This window comes from Diabrotica virgifera, chromosome 7, assembly GCF_917563875.1.
Source record: "Diabrotica virgifera virgifera chromosome 7, PGI_DIABVI_V3a".
Taxonomy (NCBI): domain Eukaryota; kingdom Metazoa; phylum Arthropoda; class Insecta; order Coleoptera; family Chrysomelidae; genus Diabrotica; species Diabrotica virgifera.
The window spans coordinates 82,077,431-82,095,482 of NC_065449.1; the positions used below are offsets into that span (position 1 = coordinate 82,077,431).

General features: G+C 33.0%; 1 protein-coding gene across 1 annotated transcript in view; it reads right to left on the reverse strand.

Annotated features, from left to right (window-relative positions):
- Positions 1-18,052, reverse strand: part of LOC114338866 (protein slit) — a 122,725-nt gene that overhangs the window by 23,070 nt on the left and 81,603 nt on the right. Inside the window, exons 16-23 of the mRNA XM_050656894.1 lie at positions 15,418-15,564; positions 15,021-15,164; positions 14,535-14,698; positions 14,206-14,410; positions 7,846-7,989; positions 5,037-5,108; positions 4,777-4,940; positions 1,705-1,921 (exon numbers count right to left, since the gene is read on the reverse strand). Of these exons, the coding sequence (XP_050512851.1) occupies positions 1,705-1,921; positions 4,777-4,940; positions 5,037-5,108; positions 7,846-7,989; positions 14,206-14,410; positions 14,535-14,698; positions 15,021-15,164; positions 15,418-15,564 (1,257 nt within the window). The remainder of the gene's footprint in view (positions 1-1,704; positions 1,922-4,776; positions 4,941-5,036; positions 5,109-7,845; positions 7,990-14,205; positions 14,411-14,534; positions 14,699-15,020; positions 15,165-15,417; positions 15,565-18,052) is intronic.

Consider the following 18,052-nt stretch of genomic DNA (forward strand, 5'->3'; position numbering starts at 1 on the left):
CCTCTGAGGCTTCTACAATTTGCAAGCCATACGGATACTGAGACTAAGGAAGATGAGGGAATTCTACAATTTACAATTCACGTCCCATCTGCTCAGCGCGGTAAAGTTCCAACGAGAATGGTTCCCTTCATACTCCACACAGAGTAAATGTAAATCAAAAATAAATAACCATTTTCAAGTTCGTTGCAAAACGAAAACACAGCCGAACCATATTCTTGTCCAATCAGAGAATGCTGCAAGCACCCCTACCGGTTTCGAAACTTATTAGTCTCTCATCAGGAGGCACATATGCTGCTCTCCCTGATCCAACCAAAACAAACCCCAGCGTGCAGTCCCGGATTGCAACGAACGAAATGGCATAGATGCCCTAGCGGCAACTGCTAGCAAAAAGACTAAGTTTTCGCTCTAATGGCATATAAAACAACATAATGCTATTCTACATCCCACCAGAATGAAAACAATGGGAACCTTCTCTGGTTACACCTCATCTTCCTTAGTCTCAGCATCCGTATGCCTTGCAAATTGTAGAAGCCTCGGAGGTGTAACCAGAGAAGGTTCCCATTGTTTTCATTCTGGTGGGATGTAGAATAGCATTATGTTGTTTTATATGCCATTAGAGTGAAAACTTAGTCTTTTTGCTAGCAGTTGCCACTAGGGCATCTATGCCATTTCGTTCGTTGCAATCCGGGACTGCACGCTGGGGTTTGTTTTGGTTGGATCAGGGAGAGCAGCATATGTGCCTCCTGATGAGAGACTAATTAATTTCGAAACCGGTAGGGGTGCTTGCAGCACTCTCTGATTGGACTAGAATATGGTTCGGCTGTGTTTTCGTTTTGCAACGAAATTGAAAATGGTTATTCATTTTTGATTTACATTTACTCTGTGTGGAGTATGAAGGGAACCATTCTCGTTGGAACTTTACCGCGCTGAGCAGATGGGACGTGAATTGTAAATTGTAGAATTCCCTCATCTTCCTTAGTCTCAGTATCCGTATGGCTTGCAAATTGTAGAAGCCTCGGAGGTGTAACCAGAGAAGGTTCCCATTGTTTTCATTTTGGTGGGATGTAGAATAGCATTATGTTGTTTTATATGCCATTAGAGTGAAAACTTAGTCTTTTTGCTAGCAGTTGCCGCTAGGGCACCTATGCCATTTCGTTCGTTGCAAGCCGGGACTTCACGCTGGGGTTTGTTTTGGTTGGATCAGGGAGAGCAGCATATGTGCCTCCTGATGAGAGACTAATAAGTTTCGAAACCGGTAGGGGTGCTTGCAGCATTCTCTGATTGGACTAGAATATGGTTCGGCTGTGTTTTCGTTTTGCAACGAAATTGAAAATGGTTATTCATTTTTGATTGCATAATATGATTGAAACTCAAACTTTCATGATGGGGCTTATACAATTAAAATATTTTCCCAAAAGTTTAATATTCATTCTTTCTCATTATTTCTGAGGTGGATTGGTTTCTCCTGTTCGTTATTTTAATCATTGGGCTATTACTCATCTGTAGCTTTTTTGTATCCGCTGGTATGTGGTTGTTATGTTTTTGAATCCATATAAGAATATTTGACTCTTATCTTTAAGACAAGCTTTATCTAGGACTTCAGACAACTCTACGAAGCACTCGTATAACAAATTGTTATTGTTAACAAATCGTATAACAAAATAAAAAATAAATTTTAGACTTAAGAGTAGAAATAATAATTACCTGAATCTCCCCTCCTCAAGCACTTTACAACTCCCTTCGTTACGGCAGGGGTTGCCGTAACAAGCGTCGATCATAAACTCGCATTTTTTCCCATGATATCCGGGGGCACATTTGCACTGAAAGTCCCCTTCAGACATAGTGACGCATTTCCCTTCATTTTGGCAAGGAAATGTATAGCACGCGTCGCATTTCGCTAAAATATCGTTGCTTACTTTTCCTAAAAATTGCATAATTGGTAAGTATTCAAGGAAACGCAAGAAAAGTCTTCAAAGTACTATTACAGTTGAGTGTATCATTCGACAAACCGGTGGAATAGAAGAGATTAAAAGATTTTTAAGGAAATCGTACACAATCTTCGGTCACATCACATTTATCACGCTAGGGAAAATCTCGTGATATAAAGAAACAGGGAATGCAAATGAAGACAAAGATTATTAATTTAGTGGGTGCCCTGTACGAGAACAGTTGAGGTGAGATGGCGATAGGATTAATTCAGGAAGGCAAGCCACATGACTGGACAATGTAAATGCCAAATTCATGTAGTTTCCATATAGATGACGAGAGCATCAAATATTTCAAATATCATCAAATAAGATCTTGAATCAAAATCTTAGACGAAATGTAGCAAAATTGTGCTTTAAATCCATATTCATAACACCGCCTAAGGAATTAAACGATAAATTATAAAGAAATTCGCACAATTGGTCTAATGAGTCATTTTTTGGAATTTTTATAAAAGTAACTTATAAAAGAATATATTTTATAGACTATGTTAAGGAGATGTATATCGGATGCCTCATGAATTTTATAAATTGTTAGGTTCAAGAGAAGCCTTCTTAAACGTACAGTTCTTGTTTCAAAGATGCGCGATTCAAATATTCTGGACTGTCGAAAAACGTTTGATACTAATGTAATAAGCAATAATATACTGCACGAAAAACTGATAAAAATAATACTACAACCGTTGGTTGATAAATATACCAAATAATAAATATACCTACAAATAATAAATATGCATGCTCTGTATATTTATCAATCAACGCTACAACACTACTGATTAAATCCTTGCAATCTGGGTGCCTTGTAATCTAAGGGAGGGAAAAAAACGACATACGAGGCTCGAAGAAACAAACAAAAGGTAGAAATATAATTACAAAACTAATTAATGATGAAAATGAGGAAATTACAGAAGTTTAAAAAATAACTATTATGATAGGAAACTACTAGGTACCAAACAGTATACGAGTCAAAAGAAAAATCACCACCAGTTAAAGACGAAAAACAACGACAAATAGTAAAAAATGTTAGATCTGAAGATATATCACATATGAGGCCATGAGAGCCAGAGTGGCCTAACTGATTTTATCATTACTTTACATAATCAAAGAAAATGATCAGATGCTATCAATGCCCGATTGTATTAGTAATTGAATGTTGACCAAGAATCATTATTTCTCAACATACAATTACTAAAACAATCGGATAGTGTTAGCTTCTGATCATTTTCTTTGATTGTGTAAAGTAATGTTAAAATCAGTTAAGCCACTCTGGCTCTCATGGTCTCATAAAATAGAGGACAAAATAAGAATCGCAATGAGCACTATGCGAAATAAAAAAAGCTCCAGGTGAAAATAGAATTATTAGAAATGATAACATATGAACGAAAATGCTAAAAATTATTTTTAGTAAATAGTTATTTTTAGTCAAAACCTTTGTTAGCAGGTTTTCTGCTTCCTTAAATTCATTGGCATTGGGGAAATGATCAAATCCCTATATGATAAGGTTCGAAGCACCTGCTCCAATGAGAAGGGATTTTAAGAAGAAAAAACCTCCTAACAAAAGTTTTGACTAAAAATGAAAATAAAAAATGACTACCTGTTGTCATTATAGACAAGAAATTCCGCAAGATTGAACAGCAAAACACCACAAGCAATCCAGGGACACTCACAAGAAGGGATTCAAAGATGACAAAAATACTATATTATGTGAAGGGGCTATCAGAAAAATTTAAAAGGATAGGAAACAAAAATATTACATCACAACAACATTCTAAACAACCAAAACTCTGAGATATATCCTGTCCAAAACCAAACCCAAAAACACAAGAAATATGTAAAAACTGCATCTATAAAATACCCTGTACTGCAATAATTTCTGCGTGGTATAGGGCATTCCAAAACTTTGACGTTTGGGAGGCAAACTGTCAAACATTGTGTTTGTTTATATTATTTGCACCATATGATTCTTAAGTTTTTTACCGTTAACAGTTTTTTAGTTGTATTTTAACATTTTGTTGTAGATTTTGTGTAGTTTTTAGTTGTAGAAGTATTTGAACGACTTTATTTAGTTTTAAGCAGTGAATAAATAAACATGAGTGCATATAAACTTGTTGGTAGACAATACAAATGTTGCTAGTAGGTACCTAGATGCACAGTAGTAGGTACAAGATTGGCAAAACAAATAATATAGGTCCACTTTCCCTCAAAGGGTCTGATTTACCTGCGGTTTAGACGTATTCTAAGCGTAAGTAATATGGACATAGTTAGTTATTTAGCATTTTTATAGGACGTTTTATAGCATTTAACGATTGTTTTTGTTTTTCAGATAATATCTTATTTAGTTGTTTTACGTTTTTGTTTCTCAGATGATAACTTATTTAGTTGTTTTATGATTAAAATGTAGGACTGATGTTAACCGATAAAACTGAACTTTATCGTGAATACCTAATTGCACACTTCAAAACACAACAGAAATGAAGCATATTATCTTTTTAGATTAATTCTTCTAGTGATAATGTTAAATTAATCCTTGTATAAAACAAAATTACAAAGAACCGCAACATTTATGTTTGCCTCCCAGCTGTCAGATTGATTCAATTTTGACAGCATATTAGAATGCCCTATCTTCTCAGAATTTTTAGAATAATATGTTTTGAGAACGATTTTCGAAACGTCCAACTATAGTTTCAGAACCTTTAAAAAAACTTAATGCCGCTAAACTGCAATTTCGCAGCTTCTCTGTGAACACCATTGAAAAAAATTGCCCTTTGTTAAAAAATTAAAGTAAACTTACCTTTACAAACGAAAAATGAAGAAGGTGTAGATAAAATCGACTTGTCTTTCATTGCAGGTGGTTCCGCACAGTGTGCAATTCCGGGTTCGACATAATCAACCTTAACCCAGTCAGATAACCATTTAAGGGAACAATCACAATATAATGGATTCGAACCAAGTGCTCTAAAAATTAAGTAGAAACATGTTTAAATAAACCTGCGTTAATATCCTCTACTTAGATATGCTAAGTTGTTAAATTATTATGGTAGAAACACTTACATGTGACTTATAGATTTCAAATTGGCAAATGTTCCTTCGGGAATTAGTGAAATTTGGTTGCCGTGGAGGGATCTAAAAATGTATTTTTATTTATTAGAAGTAGATGAGAATTGTACAAGTGATATAGTCATGTCATAAATCTAAAATTTTATCCTTTTTCGTAGCTTGATGAAGAATTTCGCAATATAGCTTTCCACTCGTAAGTGGCCAGAGGAAGAGTGTAGTAATGCACATGTTCAAGAGTACCGGACAGCATAACTAAATATGAGTAGAATTGACTTTTGTTAGATAAAATCTAACAAGAACGGAATCCTACAACATTCACAAGAAATAATACGAGAAAAATATCAATACCATATATAAAAGGACTATCCGAGAAACTGAAAACAATAGAAAATAAATTCAACATTTCAACAACATTCAAAACAACAAGTACATTGTGATCTATTTTATCTAAAACTAAACCTAACAATGAAGAAGAAAGAACAAAGAATTGTATTTATAAAATACCTTGTGAATGCGAACAATTTTATTTAGGTGAAACATCAAGACCATTAAACGTTAGAATAAGTGAACATCAGAACTATATTAAAAATAGAGAATTTGATAGATCTCAAATATGTCAACACGCATGGGATAATGAACATAGAGTTCAGAGGAGAGATTCAAGTATAGTCCTGAAAGAAACAGATAGTAAAAAGAGAAAAATCAAAGAATAGGCTCTAATTATGCTAAATGAAACCAATTGTGTCGCAAATTCTTCGGTAGAATGCAGTAGGATTTGGTTACCCATACTAAAAGAGGAAGTCAATAGAAATAAAATACCACGATTAGTAAGACAATAACATATCGAATTCGTAGATATTTTATATTTTAGTATTACTTATATATCTATATATTGTACTGTTTCCGGGTTAAATAAGTTATAGTAGCAAAGTCGTGACAGAGCTAATTAGGTAATTATCAATTATTCTTCTTCTTCCTGTGCCACTCCTATCGGAGGTTGGAAATCACCAAGGCTATCCTGACCTTGTTTACAGCTGACCTAAAAAGTTCATTAGCGGTGCAGCCAAACCACTCTCTCAAATTCCGCAACCATGACATTCTTCTACGGCCTAGATTCCGTTTTCCTTCTATTTTTCCTTGCATTAAATTTTTAAGTAATGCGTATTTATATCCTCTCATCAGGTGACCCAAATATTCGAGTTTGATTCGTTTTATCGTTAACAAAATTTCTGGGTCTTCTCCTATCCTTCGTATTACTTCAAGGTTTGTGATTCTTTGAACACAACTTATCTTCAGCATTCGACGGTAGGACCACATCTAGAAACTTTTAATATTTTTTATGTTGTTCGGTGTTCGATTTGAGAGTCCAGGCCACTACACCGTATAATAGCGTGTTCGTAGCCTCTTAGCATTCTTAATCGTAGAGGGATGCTTATATCCCTGTTATAGAAGAATTTTCTCATCTTTATGAAGGTGGCCCTGGCAATTTCGATACGTCTTTTTATTTCATTGTTTTGGTCTCTAGTTTCGTTTATTAAAGTTCCCAAGTATTTGTAACTTGATACTTCTTCAATTTGAATGCTGTTTATACTAATATATGCTGGTTGTGTCATGTTTTTACTGAAGACCATATACTTAGTTTTTTTGATATTGATGTTTATGCTAGAATTGTTGCAAGCGATATTTATGTTTGTAAGTAGGTAATCGTTGTAATTCTTCTACTGTTCTTGCAACTAGTACAGTGTCGTCTGCGTATCGAATGTTATTTACAACCTCTCCATTGATTACGATTCCTTCGTTTGCTTGCAAAAGAGCTTCCTGGCATATGCTTTCACTAGATACATTAAATAGCAGTGGTGACAAAATGCATCCCTGTCGTACTCCTCTACGTATTTCTATTGCTTGTAATGTCTCATTTTCTATTTTGATATTTAGCTTTCTGATTCCAATATAAATTGAGAATTATTCGCATATCTTTATTATCTATGTCCTTTCTTTCAAGAATGACTCTTAGCTTATCCTGGCGTACTCTGTCAAACGCTTTTTCAAAATCGATAAAAAACATGCATGTACTTCTTGATTAACGTCTAGGCATCTTTGTGTAAGAACAGTCAAACCGACGAGAGCTTCTCGAGTACCTAGTCATTTTCTGAACCCACCTGTGTACCTGTTATTACTAATATCTGACTCCACCTTTTGATAAACTAAAATGATTTTTAGAAATATCTTTAGTAGATGGCTCATTAACGATATTGTTCGATGTTAATTACGTTGGCATTGGTAAAAAAGGAAAATATATTGTTAGATGCAGATGTACATGCAGATCTGGAAAAAATTGATCAAATGCGGTGAAAAAATGTCGATGAACAAAATGAGAAAAAAATAATTATTCAAAATATTAACACATTTATGAAATACCTGAACCATATACCAATAAAGGAAAGAAGAAAACAATTATTTGACTAGGGACCGATTATATATTATCGTTGTACATCAATCAACGATATTATCATACTCAATTTTAAACTAAATTCATTAGAATTTCTGCAGCGACATCTACTAGTAGGTATTCCTAAGTTAGCGGTTGGCCTACATAGGGCACTAAGTATTGTGTCTGTGTATTCGATCAATAAAAGACTCAAACACAAATAATTTAAGTATATCTATATAGATGGCTGTGTTAAAAGTTATAAATTTATAATTTAAAAATATGAATACAATAAGCATTAAATAATTAAATTAAATTAATTAAATAATTAATAAAAACAATTAAATAAACATATTAATATACATAGGTACTTACAAAATCCGTAGAGATAACAATCCTTGTAACGAGTCCCTCTGAATACATTGTAATTTGTTGTAGCTTATTATTAATGTAGATAATTTTGACAGATTCGTAAATGTATCATTCGACAACATAGCTATTTTATTATTGCTTAAATCCCTAAAATAAAAAATAATATTTGTTAATTGGAATGTTTATATAGGGCGGCTACGTTGCTTCCAATACTACATTCCATATGGGGTTATGTATGGTAAGTGGTGAGCAATACAAAGTGATCCCGAGCTCTTTTTTTCTCGGTAACTATGGAGTAATCTAGGTGACAGCACCATCAAAATTAATGAGACAACCTCCCGGAGGGTCTAAATTTTGAAAAATGGCGTACTTCTTGTTCAAATACCTACCCGAATGGTCATAGCTCCTGTGGGGGTCATTAGAGCCAGGCTACCTGGTGGTAAAAAATCGATTCGTTCATGTTCTCCTTTATATACAGTGAGCACGTAAAGGTTGGAATAAATTCATTTTCTCGAGAATGGACGATTTTGGAAAAAAATCCCGAAACAGGTAAATTTTTATATTTAAATTGCGACTTTTTGGCATATGTATCATACTAGTGACGTCACCCATCTGAACGTGATGACGTCATGTATAATTTTTTTTAAATGAGAATAGGGGTCGTGTGTTAGCTCATTTGAAAGGTAATTCAATTCTATATTCAGTAATATAAACATTAATATAATTATTTATACAGGGTGTCCAAAAAAAAATTTTTTTTAATTGAATTTATTGACATAAAAAGAAGAATGTATGTAATTTATTTAACTCAAAATACATTTTACTGCTATCAGAACACAGGAAATAATGTTTATTTGGCAAATAAATATTGTTTTTTGCTTAAATTAAATATTAAAGCCGCCACCCACCTTCCTCTTGACAGTTTGAACATTTAATTTAAGCGAAAAGCAATAATTATTTTTCAAATAAACATTTTTTCTGTTTTCTGAGAGCAGTAAAATGTATTTTGGACTAAATAAATTACATGCATTCTTCTTTTTATGTCAATAAATTTAATTAAAAAACATTTTTTTGGACACCCTGTATAAAAAATTATATAAACGTTTATATTACTAAATAGAGAATTAAATTACCTTTCCAATAAGCTATCACATGACCCCTATTCCTATTTAAAAAATCATCGATGACGTCACCACGCCCAGATATGTGACGTCACTAGTATGATATATATGTCATAAAGTCTTAATTTAAAAACAAAAATTGACCTGTTTCGGGATTTTTTTCCAAATTCGTCCATTCTTGAGAAAATGAATTTATTCCAACCTTTACGTGCTCACTGTATATCCTTTAAATGCATTAAATAAGTTTTCCCTTAAATAATACCAATAGTAGAATTGACGCATGAATAATGATACCTTTACCACCGGAAACAATTATTGCAACATTTTGTCCATGTGCTTTTGTCAATGTGAAGAGTGTAGATGTGAAATGAGGTGAATTTGTTTAGCTCCTTTCTTTGCCAGATATACCTACTAATCGTGAAGCGCTGAGCAAATCACTTTTCATCAAGGTTATAAATATTTTGGGACTTTCCTATAATATTCAAAGTACATAGTAAGAATTTGTCTCAATTTTCTCAAAATGATTGTTTAATTTTTGAACCCCCAGGGGAGTATATGCATTGGGTTTTTCGCTTTTCCACTTCCAATTTCAAGATATCTACTGAAAAAGCTTATGAGCGAGAATCGACCAGCCAACTTCTTCTCTTTATTAAAAAATTGCTTCTTCATAAATAACAGAGGTTGTTGTAAGTTTTTTGAAAACGCCTTTCATGTCCTTTAATTAATGTTTTCATAGTATCTAAATATATGATGAACAATTTTATTTAATAGACTATTTCATTCATAGGATATTCTGACCAATAGACTACAGAAATAAAAATTACAGCGATTATTAAACGCTTTTATTTAGTTCAATATTTTGCGTCAAATCTTTAGACGTTAATTTGAGTGCCTTTTCTCCAATGTAAATGAATGAAAATTTGCAGACATACGCATTCACGGGAACAATACACGAATAATCAATAAAAAAAATTTTTATGTTTATTAATTGTTTAAATAAAAAAAAGACGAATTTAACGGAAAATGCTTAAATTCTCTTGTTTTTTACAATGTAGAAACTTCAAACTTTTACGTGTTGTAGCTAATGATATAAACTATACATAATTTCACTTTTTACGTTAATTGTTTACGTTAATTGTTTACGTTATGCTTCATAAATAAACAATAAAGTTTCAAATTTTTTGTCGATTCCGACTAGGTACTTTTCATGTTAGTACAATATGTTTTATACATATTTTAAGAAACATGACGATATATTTGAATGTTTGAAAAGTGTAAGACTAAAAAGTAAAAAATAAAAGAAGATGAAAAAAATTTTTTAAGAAACGCTTTTCTTTAGTTACGAGTGACTAAAATTAAAAATATTAAAAAATCAACCAAAACGCAAAAATTAAAAAAAAATTGAAAAAATCGAACACATTCGTTAAAGAAAAGTGTGGGGCGAAAACCGTTTATTCGATGAAGACGCGCCACGCTTTTCTTTGACGAATGTGTTAGTTAGATTTTTTCAATGTTTTTTATTTTTTGCGTTTTGGTTGATTTTTTAATATTTTTAATTTTAGTCACTCGTAACTAAAGAAAAGCGTTTCTTAAAAAATTTTTTTCATATTTTTTTATTTTTTAATGATTTTAACTTCCAAGCATGTAATAAGATTTTTCGTCACGTGTTTAATTCTGTCCAATCAGATTATTATTACATCGGTAATTTTCTACTGTACAAAATTACAGTGGGGATTTCTTTAAGTAGATTGTTTCTGTTTAATTGCAACCAGTTTCCTAGTTTTGATAACTGTCACATTTAAGAAAATATCCATAATAAACTTTTAGTTCTGCATCTAATGTCAAATTGTCACGAGGACAACAAATCGGCAAATTTAAGCGTTAGAATTTCCTTCTGTAGGATCATTTCATGAATAAACCTGTATTTATAAATAATTTTAACTAATATTTTATTAATATCTTCGTCTAACTAAACATTTGCTAAACTGTACTGTTCATTTTGACAAGTTGAAAAATGTGTGTCACATTAATAATTGGGATCAATGTCACTGCATGTTTGACAAAGACTTGAATTTTATATGTAAGTATTAAAAAATAAATTTACGAATATCACACGATAGTAAGAATAAATAAGAAAATAATGCTCCACTTCTTCTCAATTTTATTGTCATTGGGCAATAGCCACTCGAGCCCTGCGGGCTTTTGTCTATTGTCTTGTCTATTGCCAGACAACAAGTTTTCGAAAAATTGTCGCATTATTGTCAATTTATTCTCACTTTTTTGTAGAGTTGCAAAAGTTTGACTTGAATGTTTGAACTTGACTTGAGTTTGACTTAATTTCAAGCCAAACTCAAGTCAATCTTTCTGACAAATATTTCAAGTCAAGTCAAACTGGTCAATCGTACAGGTTTGAAAATTCAAACTTTTTTTTCTCTGATTCTGGCCTTGGTTTAGAACTAGAACCTTTGGCCACGTAATTGTATAACTTATCACTAACTTAGGTGTAATGTGTAGTGTGTGTGTTGAGTAAGTGTCTTGTTACTTTGCAAAGTCGACGTCATTGTCTTTGCAAAGAGAGGCTAATTGTATCCGAACGTCTGATCCCACAAGGACAGAAACTATTTTCATTTATTAATTTATAATAAATGAAAAAAATTCTGACCCTGGTGAGATTCGAACTCACTACCATTCGGAACTTTCGATCCAAAGGTTAGGCGCTCTTACCATTGAGCTACAGAGGGGGTTAAAATTCAAACTGTTTGTCAAACTAGTTTGAAATAGTTTGAATAATAATTTATTTAGTAGATATACTTTTTTGTCGAGATCGACATGTTAGTTGCCAATTAAGATAAGAAAATTAATAATAGAATGAGTGCCACATAAATGTCAAAATTTTCAATGTGTTTTAATTTAAAACTTTTAAATGTAGATTGTTGTAGATATTTATTTTTTTCGAATCCTGAGAAAACTAATAAGTATTTTTTAAAAATTTAAACGCAGAATGAAAGATTGCGTTATTACCGAGGGCCGAAAGTCTCTTAGAATAAATAAGAAGTTTGTTTTGAATGAAATATTTGCAATTAATAACAAAACTAAATTTTCCTTTTTATGTTCACCCCTGTTACTTATTAAAATAAACATTATAGAAGTTTTCAGGGATGTTCGTCCCTCAGAAATAATGTAATCATTCATGCTGCGTTTAATTTTTTTTTAATTCTTATTAGTTTTCTCAGGATTTGAAAAAAATTAATACATATAAAACACATTGAACATTTTGATAAGCGACATGTTACGCCTATGTCCTTAAGGGTTACAATAAAATAAGACTATTTAGTTTTTCAATGGACAGCTCAAAATAAACTTGGAATTTTTATGTCTTTCTTTTATTAAAAAAGGCATTTATTTATCTTAGGGCCGGTTCGAAAAAACATGTGGTACCAAGCTGCTAGTTCACTCGAAAATATGTAATATATACCACAATACAAAATGTAGTTTTGCCAGAGAACAGTGATCGTTGTTCTATGGTATTGCTGTATATTCGTTGGTATTTCTTTAAAATTCAAAACTAACCATAGGGTTATTAGACTTGGATCCCGCGTACCAAAAAAAGTTGATTAATAGCAAGCTGAAAATTTGTTAATAGCTTAACGGTGTCTAGTCGGACAAACTTTGATGTACGGGAACACTGGAACAGGGGAAGTTTTAATTGTGGAACAGTTTAAAAATTTGGAACGTCAGATTACGAAAACGTCCCATGTATTTTGTCGGTCAGAACATCCAATTGATTTGTTATCCTTTCATTAAACTCTCATGCAAAAATCAGACTGCTGTTACTAACCAACATGATTCCTGTCATTTGACATGTTCTTCGTGTTCCAGTCATTAAAATACCCAGTTGATGATAAAAACTAGTCTGATTTTTGCATGAGAGTTTAATGAAATGGTAACAAATCAATTGGAATTTCTGTCCGACAAAATACATGGAACGTTTACGTAGTCTGACGTTCCAAATTTTTAACCTTTTCCACAATTAAAACTTCTTCTGTTCCAGTGTTCCCATACATCAAAGTTTGTCTGACTAAACACCGTTAAGCTATTAAGGAATTTTCAGCTTGCTATTAATCAACTTTTTTTGGTACGCGGGATCCAGGTCTATATGGTTTTATATCTACAATTTAAATTTTTTTCGGATACAGGCTACAAAATGTTGGGTTTAAATTAAAAAAAAATGTATTAATATGCATTAAACTTTCTTAATAATTATCGTAACTGGCGCGTTTATTGGGTTTTATTTGTCTATCTGCGGTTTAAAAATATCGTATCAGCCAATACATTTCTATGCTTATTGAAATTTGTCAAAACAAATTTTTTGGACCTTGTTGGGAGGGGGGAATTTTCCCTACCCCTCACCCCACCAACCCGTTGATCCGCCAGTGAACAAATAAAGACTAGTCGGTCTCATTTAAAATTGAAAATAAACACGTTGCATAATATTCAAACTTTTCAAACTGTTTGAAGATGTTTGAATTCAAGTCAAACCTAAAGATATCGAAATCAAGTCAAGTCAAACTGTTTTATACAAAAAGTTTGATTTTCAAGTCAAGTCAAGTCAAATCAAACTAGTTTGACTTGATGCATCTCTACTTTTTTGTGATATTAATGCGGATAATTTTTAATAATATCCCGTCGTCAAGCATTACGTCAGATGCCCTTTGTTACTACGCAAAAATGAACATTCAGTGACATTAATGACAATTAATGTTTTACAACTTGTCACAGAGAACACCAAGAAACAGGTTTAGCAAATATTCAGGTGAAGATATCAATAAAATATTAGTTAAAATAATTTAAAAAGCCAGTTTTATTCATGAAATAATCTCAGCGAATTACACTCGATCTCTAAATTTATTATCGACTTATTGCCCTCCCCTTCGGGTCGTAAAATTAAAACTGTCAAAGTGTCACTCGGAAAACAAATCGATAATTTTAGAGCACTCATGCAATTACTACTGAAAATATCCACTTTTTTGATGATAAAAACATTAATTTTGAAATTTTTTTGTTCTTCAGTAAAAATTATTATCGACTCGTTGCCCTCGTGAAACTTTGACATAATTTCACGACACGAAGGAAAATTAAAACTGTCAAAGTGTCACTCGTCAAACAAATCGATAATTTTAGAGCTGTCGTGTAATTACTACTAATTATTACTACTGAATATTATAAGACTTCGATTACTTACAGTCTTGTCAAAGATTTTAGGTGTTTAATCCTATCACCCTGTATCCTGTCGATGTCATTAAAATCTAGATATAATTCTGAGGTTTCAGGCGGAACTCCACGTGGTATTTCTTTAAGGTTAGCTCTGGAACATCTAACTACTGTTCCTGTACAAGAACACATAGGGGGGCAGTAATTTTCTCCTAAGCAACCTTGGTCACTATCACCTAAAATTGTAAAATATAATGTATGAAAAATTATAATATACCTAACATCAATTTTTTTAATACTTCTTCTTTAAAGTCTACCGATTTTCCGAATTAAAAATCTTACAGTAAACATTAGACTTACTTAAACATTTGAATTCCGTTTTAGGCAGTTCCCGTATCAATACATCTTTGACTCTATCGGGACCAGCACATCTTGGAGGTGAACCACTTAAACCTTTATTTTTTAACCAGTCGGAAAACCATGCTAGATGACAGTTGCACATGAAAGGATTTTGGACCAAATTCCTAAAAGAAATTAACAATTATTATATGAATTTGAAATTAGTCGCATATGCCATTATTGGTCTGATAACTGTTTTGTAAATTCTGCCTTTCACTTCTTTCAAGATATTTCACCATATCATTTCATTAAGGCAATCTGCGGCTCTGTTTGCTCTGTTTACTTGATCTTCCACTTCTGTTTCGAGCTTTCCATAGCTAGACAGTGTGATGCCTAGATATTTAAACGACATCACTTATTCTGACCCTCTAGCTCTATTTTACATCTTAGCAGATAAAACTGTATTATTTAAATTAAATAAAGTTACTTAATAAAAATACAACTTACAGTGTGTGCAGTGACTGGAGGAAATCGAATGATCCAGGCATTACACATGTTATTTGATTATTGTTAAGAGAAAGAACTTTTAAATTATGTAAGCCTAAAAACATCTTATTGTGTATTTCCAGCAATTTATTCTCAGATAATAACCTAAAAATAAAATAAAAGTTTAGTAAAAGTCTACCACTAAGTAAATTTTTCATTTTTATATCGATTTAAAAAGATGAACAAATCTTATTAAAGCAAAACTTTATGTTCCTTAAATTCTCTTTTTTTTACCAAAAATATCTTCGGAAACCGATAACGTATATTATTAAACATGATCATTAATCTCTATCGTTTCATCTGCTATTCTATAGTTTTTTGTATTAGTAATACGCTTAACAAAAACAAGTTTACTTACAGTTCCGAAATTTTTGATGCGCCCTCAAATGAATTTTCTTCAATGCCTGTAATTTGATTTCTTCTTAAATCTAACTTAACTAAATTAGGTAGCCTACCAAAGAGACCGTCAGATTTTATACGTCCTAAGTCGTTGTCATGTAGTAATCTAAAACGAAATAAGTCATTATATTATTATTATTAACACAACAACAACATGACAATAAAATTAATCAGTAATCGGAAATTAAGCTACAAAATTGCAAAAATTTATTGAAGACGTTTCGTATATGAATCCACGTTCATCCTCAGTTCATCTAAAAGTAATTAAAGCAGTGGCGAAGCGTGACTTTTTCTAAAGTGTTACCAAAACTAGATGTAAAAAAATCTTATTGAAAAATAGTTATTTATGAAACAGTTCGTGAAGTATGTTTTTTGCGAACGCACGCGATATTTAGAGCACGAGCGACAACGGAGCGAGAAAAAGTAATTCACGCACAGTTTCATACAATATTTTATCTACGATAAACAAAAAAACTGTAAATCTTCGTCACTGGAATTCATTTCTATTCTACAATTTTTAGAACTTTGACATTTAAAAATCCTAACTACTTTCAAACCACAAAACTGTCAAAAATATTGTTGTAAGTTAGGGTGACCAGATCATAAACTTGAAAAAACGGGACACATCCAAGGAGCAGTAGCGTAGAATTTTTCTCTGGGGAGGGGGGTTGGCGTATTTTTTTGTTTTGTTTGTGAAAGATAAGTTACATTTTCGTCCTTTTTTTATGTATTTTTCATATGCACTGGGGGAAAGGGGGTTTAACCCCCAAGTCTCCTCTCCGGGTACGCCACAGCCAAGGAGGGTTTGGGGCGATATCCAAATAGGCAGGATGAAACATGGTCTTTTAGCTAATTTGGGACCTACAAATCCTTTTCAATTTACCTTTGAATACGTAATTTACGTACGATCAAGACTGCGAAACAAAGTAAAAAACTCAGCCAGAATATCATGGATTAACAATCCGTCAGAACAAAACAGTTGTTAACTGAACAGTAAATAAAGCAATTTTACAAAAAAGTCAGAGCAACAAAAAATAAGCCCAGCATTAAATCAAGCAAAACAAGAGGACTAAAAAAACCAGAAAGGAGAAACCGTATTTGAAGAGAAACAGATCAGCAAAATATGGGAAGAATATTACGAAAAAATGCTATTCACTATGAAGAAGGAAGCACACTGCGATGAAGAAATAAAACCGTAGAAGATAACGACGAAGTCGAAATTTTCACAGCAGAAGAAGTACAAAAACAAATATTAAAATCCTAGGAAACGGAAAAGCAGCAGGAGAAGATGAAAAAGTAGTGGAATTAAAAAAATACGGAGAAAGAGAATTACATAAAGAAATAAACCAACTAATACAACAAATTATGGACAAAACTGACTACCAGACGATTGGAACACAGGTATTATAGTAACTATAATATATGAAAAAAAAAGGAGATAGGGAGGAGTGCCAGAATTAAAGAGCAATAACTTTATTAAACACCACACATAACATTCTAGCAAACATACTAAACATGAGACTTAAATAATGCGCCGAACGAATAGTAGGAGAATACGAGAATGGATTCAGACCAAGGAGGTCGATGATTAATTTCACACATACAGTGAAACAAATAATTCAAAATTTTTATTTTTTTTTATTTAGCGTATGGCTTAAGTATATCACAGAATATAGTTAGATTTATGCATTATACAATGCATCACAAACAGATGTCCAATTTTTTTATATATTCGATTGACCCTTCGGTTGCCATTACAAAGTCTATAGGGTCGCCTGTGTATGCTCTGCGTGGGCAGTCCTGAACAATGTGACTGATCGTCTGTCTTGCAGCGCCGCAGTCACAAGAAGGCGAGGGGAGTTTACCCCATCTGTGGAGGGAGTCGGCGCATCTTCCACAGTTTGTTCGAATTCGATTAAGGGCTGCCCAAATCTTACAGGGACGTTCAAATTCGCCAGGTTTCCCTATGATGTCCGGTAGACTATGGTAATGCGGATCTGTCCTACTTTCCCAATCTTCTCTCCATCGGGTATTTAAGTCAAAGTTGGATTGCTGCAGCGCTTGAGCAGATTGTAGAGGGGGTAACCTGGATCGGAGACGGTTTCCAAGAATATCGGGGATGTCGTTGTGGACTAGAAGCTGGCGACTGTCCATTATTTTGTTATATTCTTTAACCAATGCATGTTCGCGGCGTAGGTTGGGTGGTGCTATATTACTAAGGGTAGGTAGCCACATTGTAGGGGTGGGCTTAATTGTGCCTGTTATCATACGCATAGTACGGTTTAGTTGGGTGTCGACCAGGTGGGTATGCCTGCTATTTAGCCACACTGGAGCACAGTATTCTGCCACCGGATATATCAGGCCAAGAGCAGAGGATCTTAATGTTGATGCTGTGGACCCCCATGTAGTGCCGCAGAGTTTCTGTATTATATTGTTGCGTGTTTTCAATTTTGCTGCTGTTTTCGTCAGGTGTTCTCTGAATGTGAGCGTTCTGTCTAGAGTAACCCCAAGGTATTTCGGGTATTTATTGTGTTTTAACAGCTTGTTATTAAAATACACTCGCAATTCTCTGTTTGCCAACTTGTTGTTTAGAT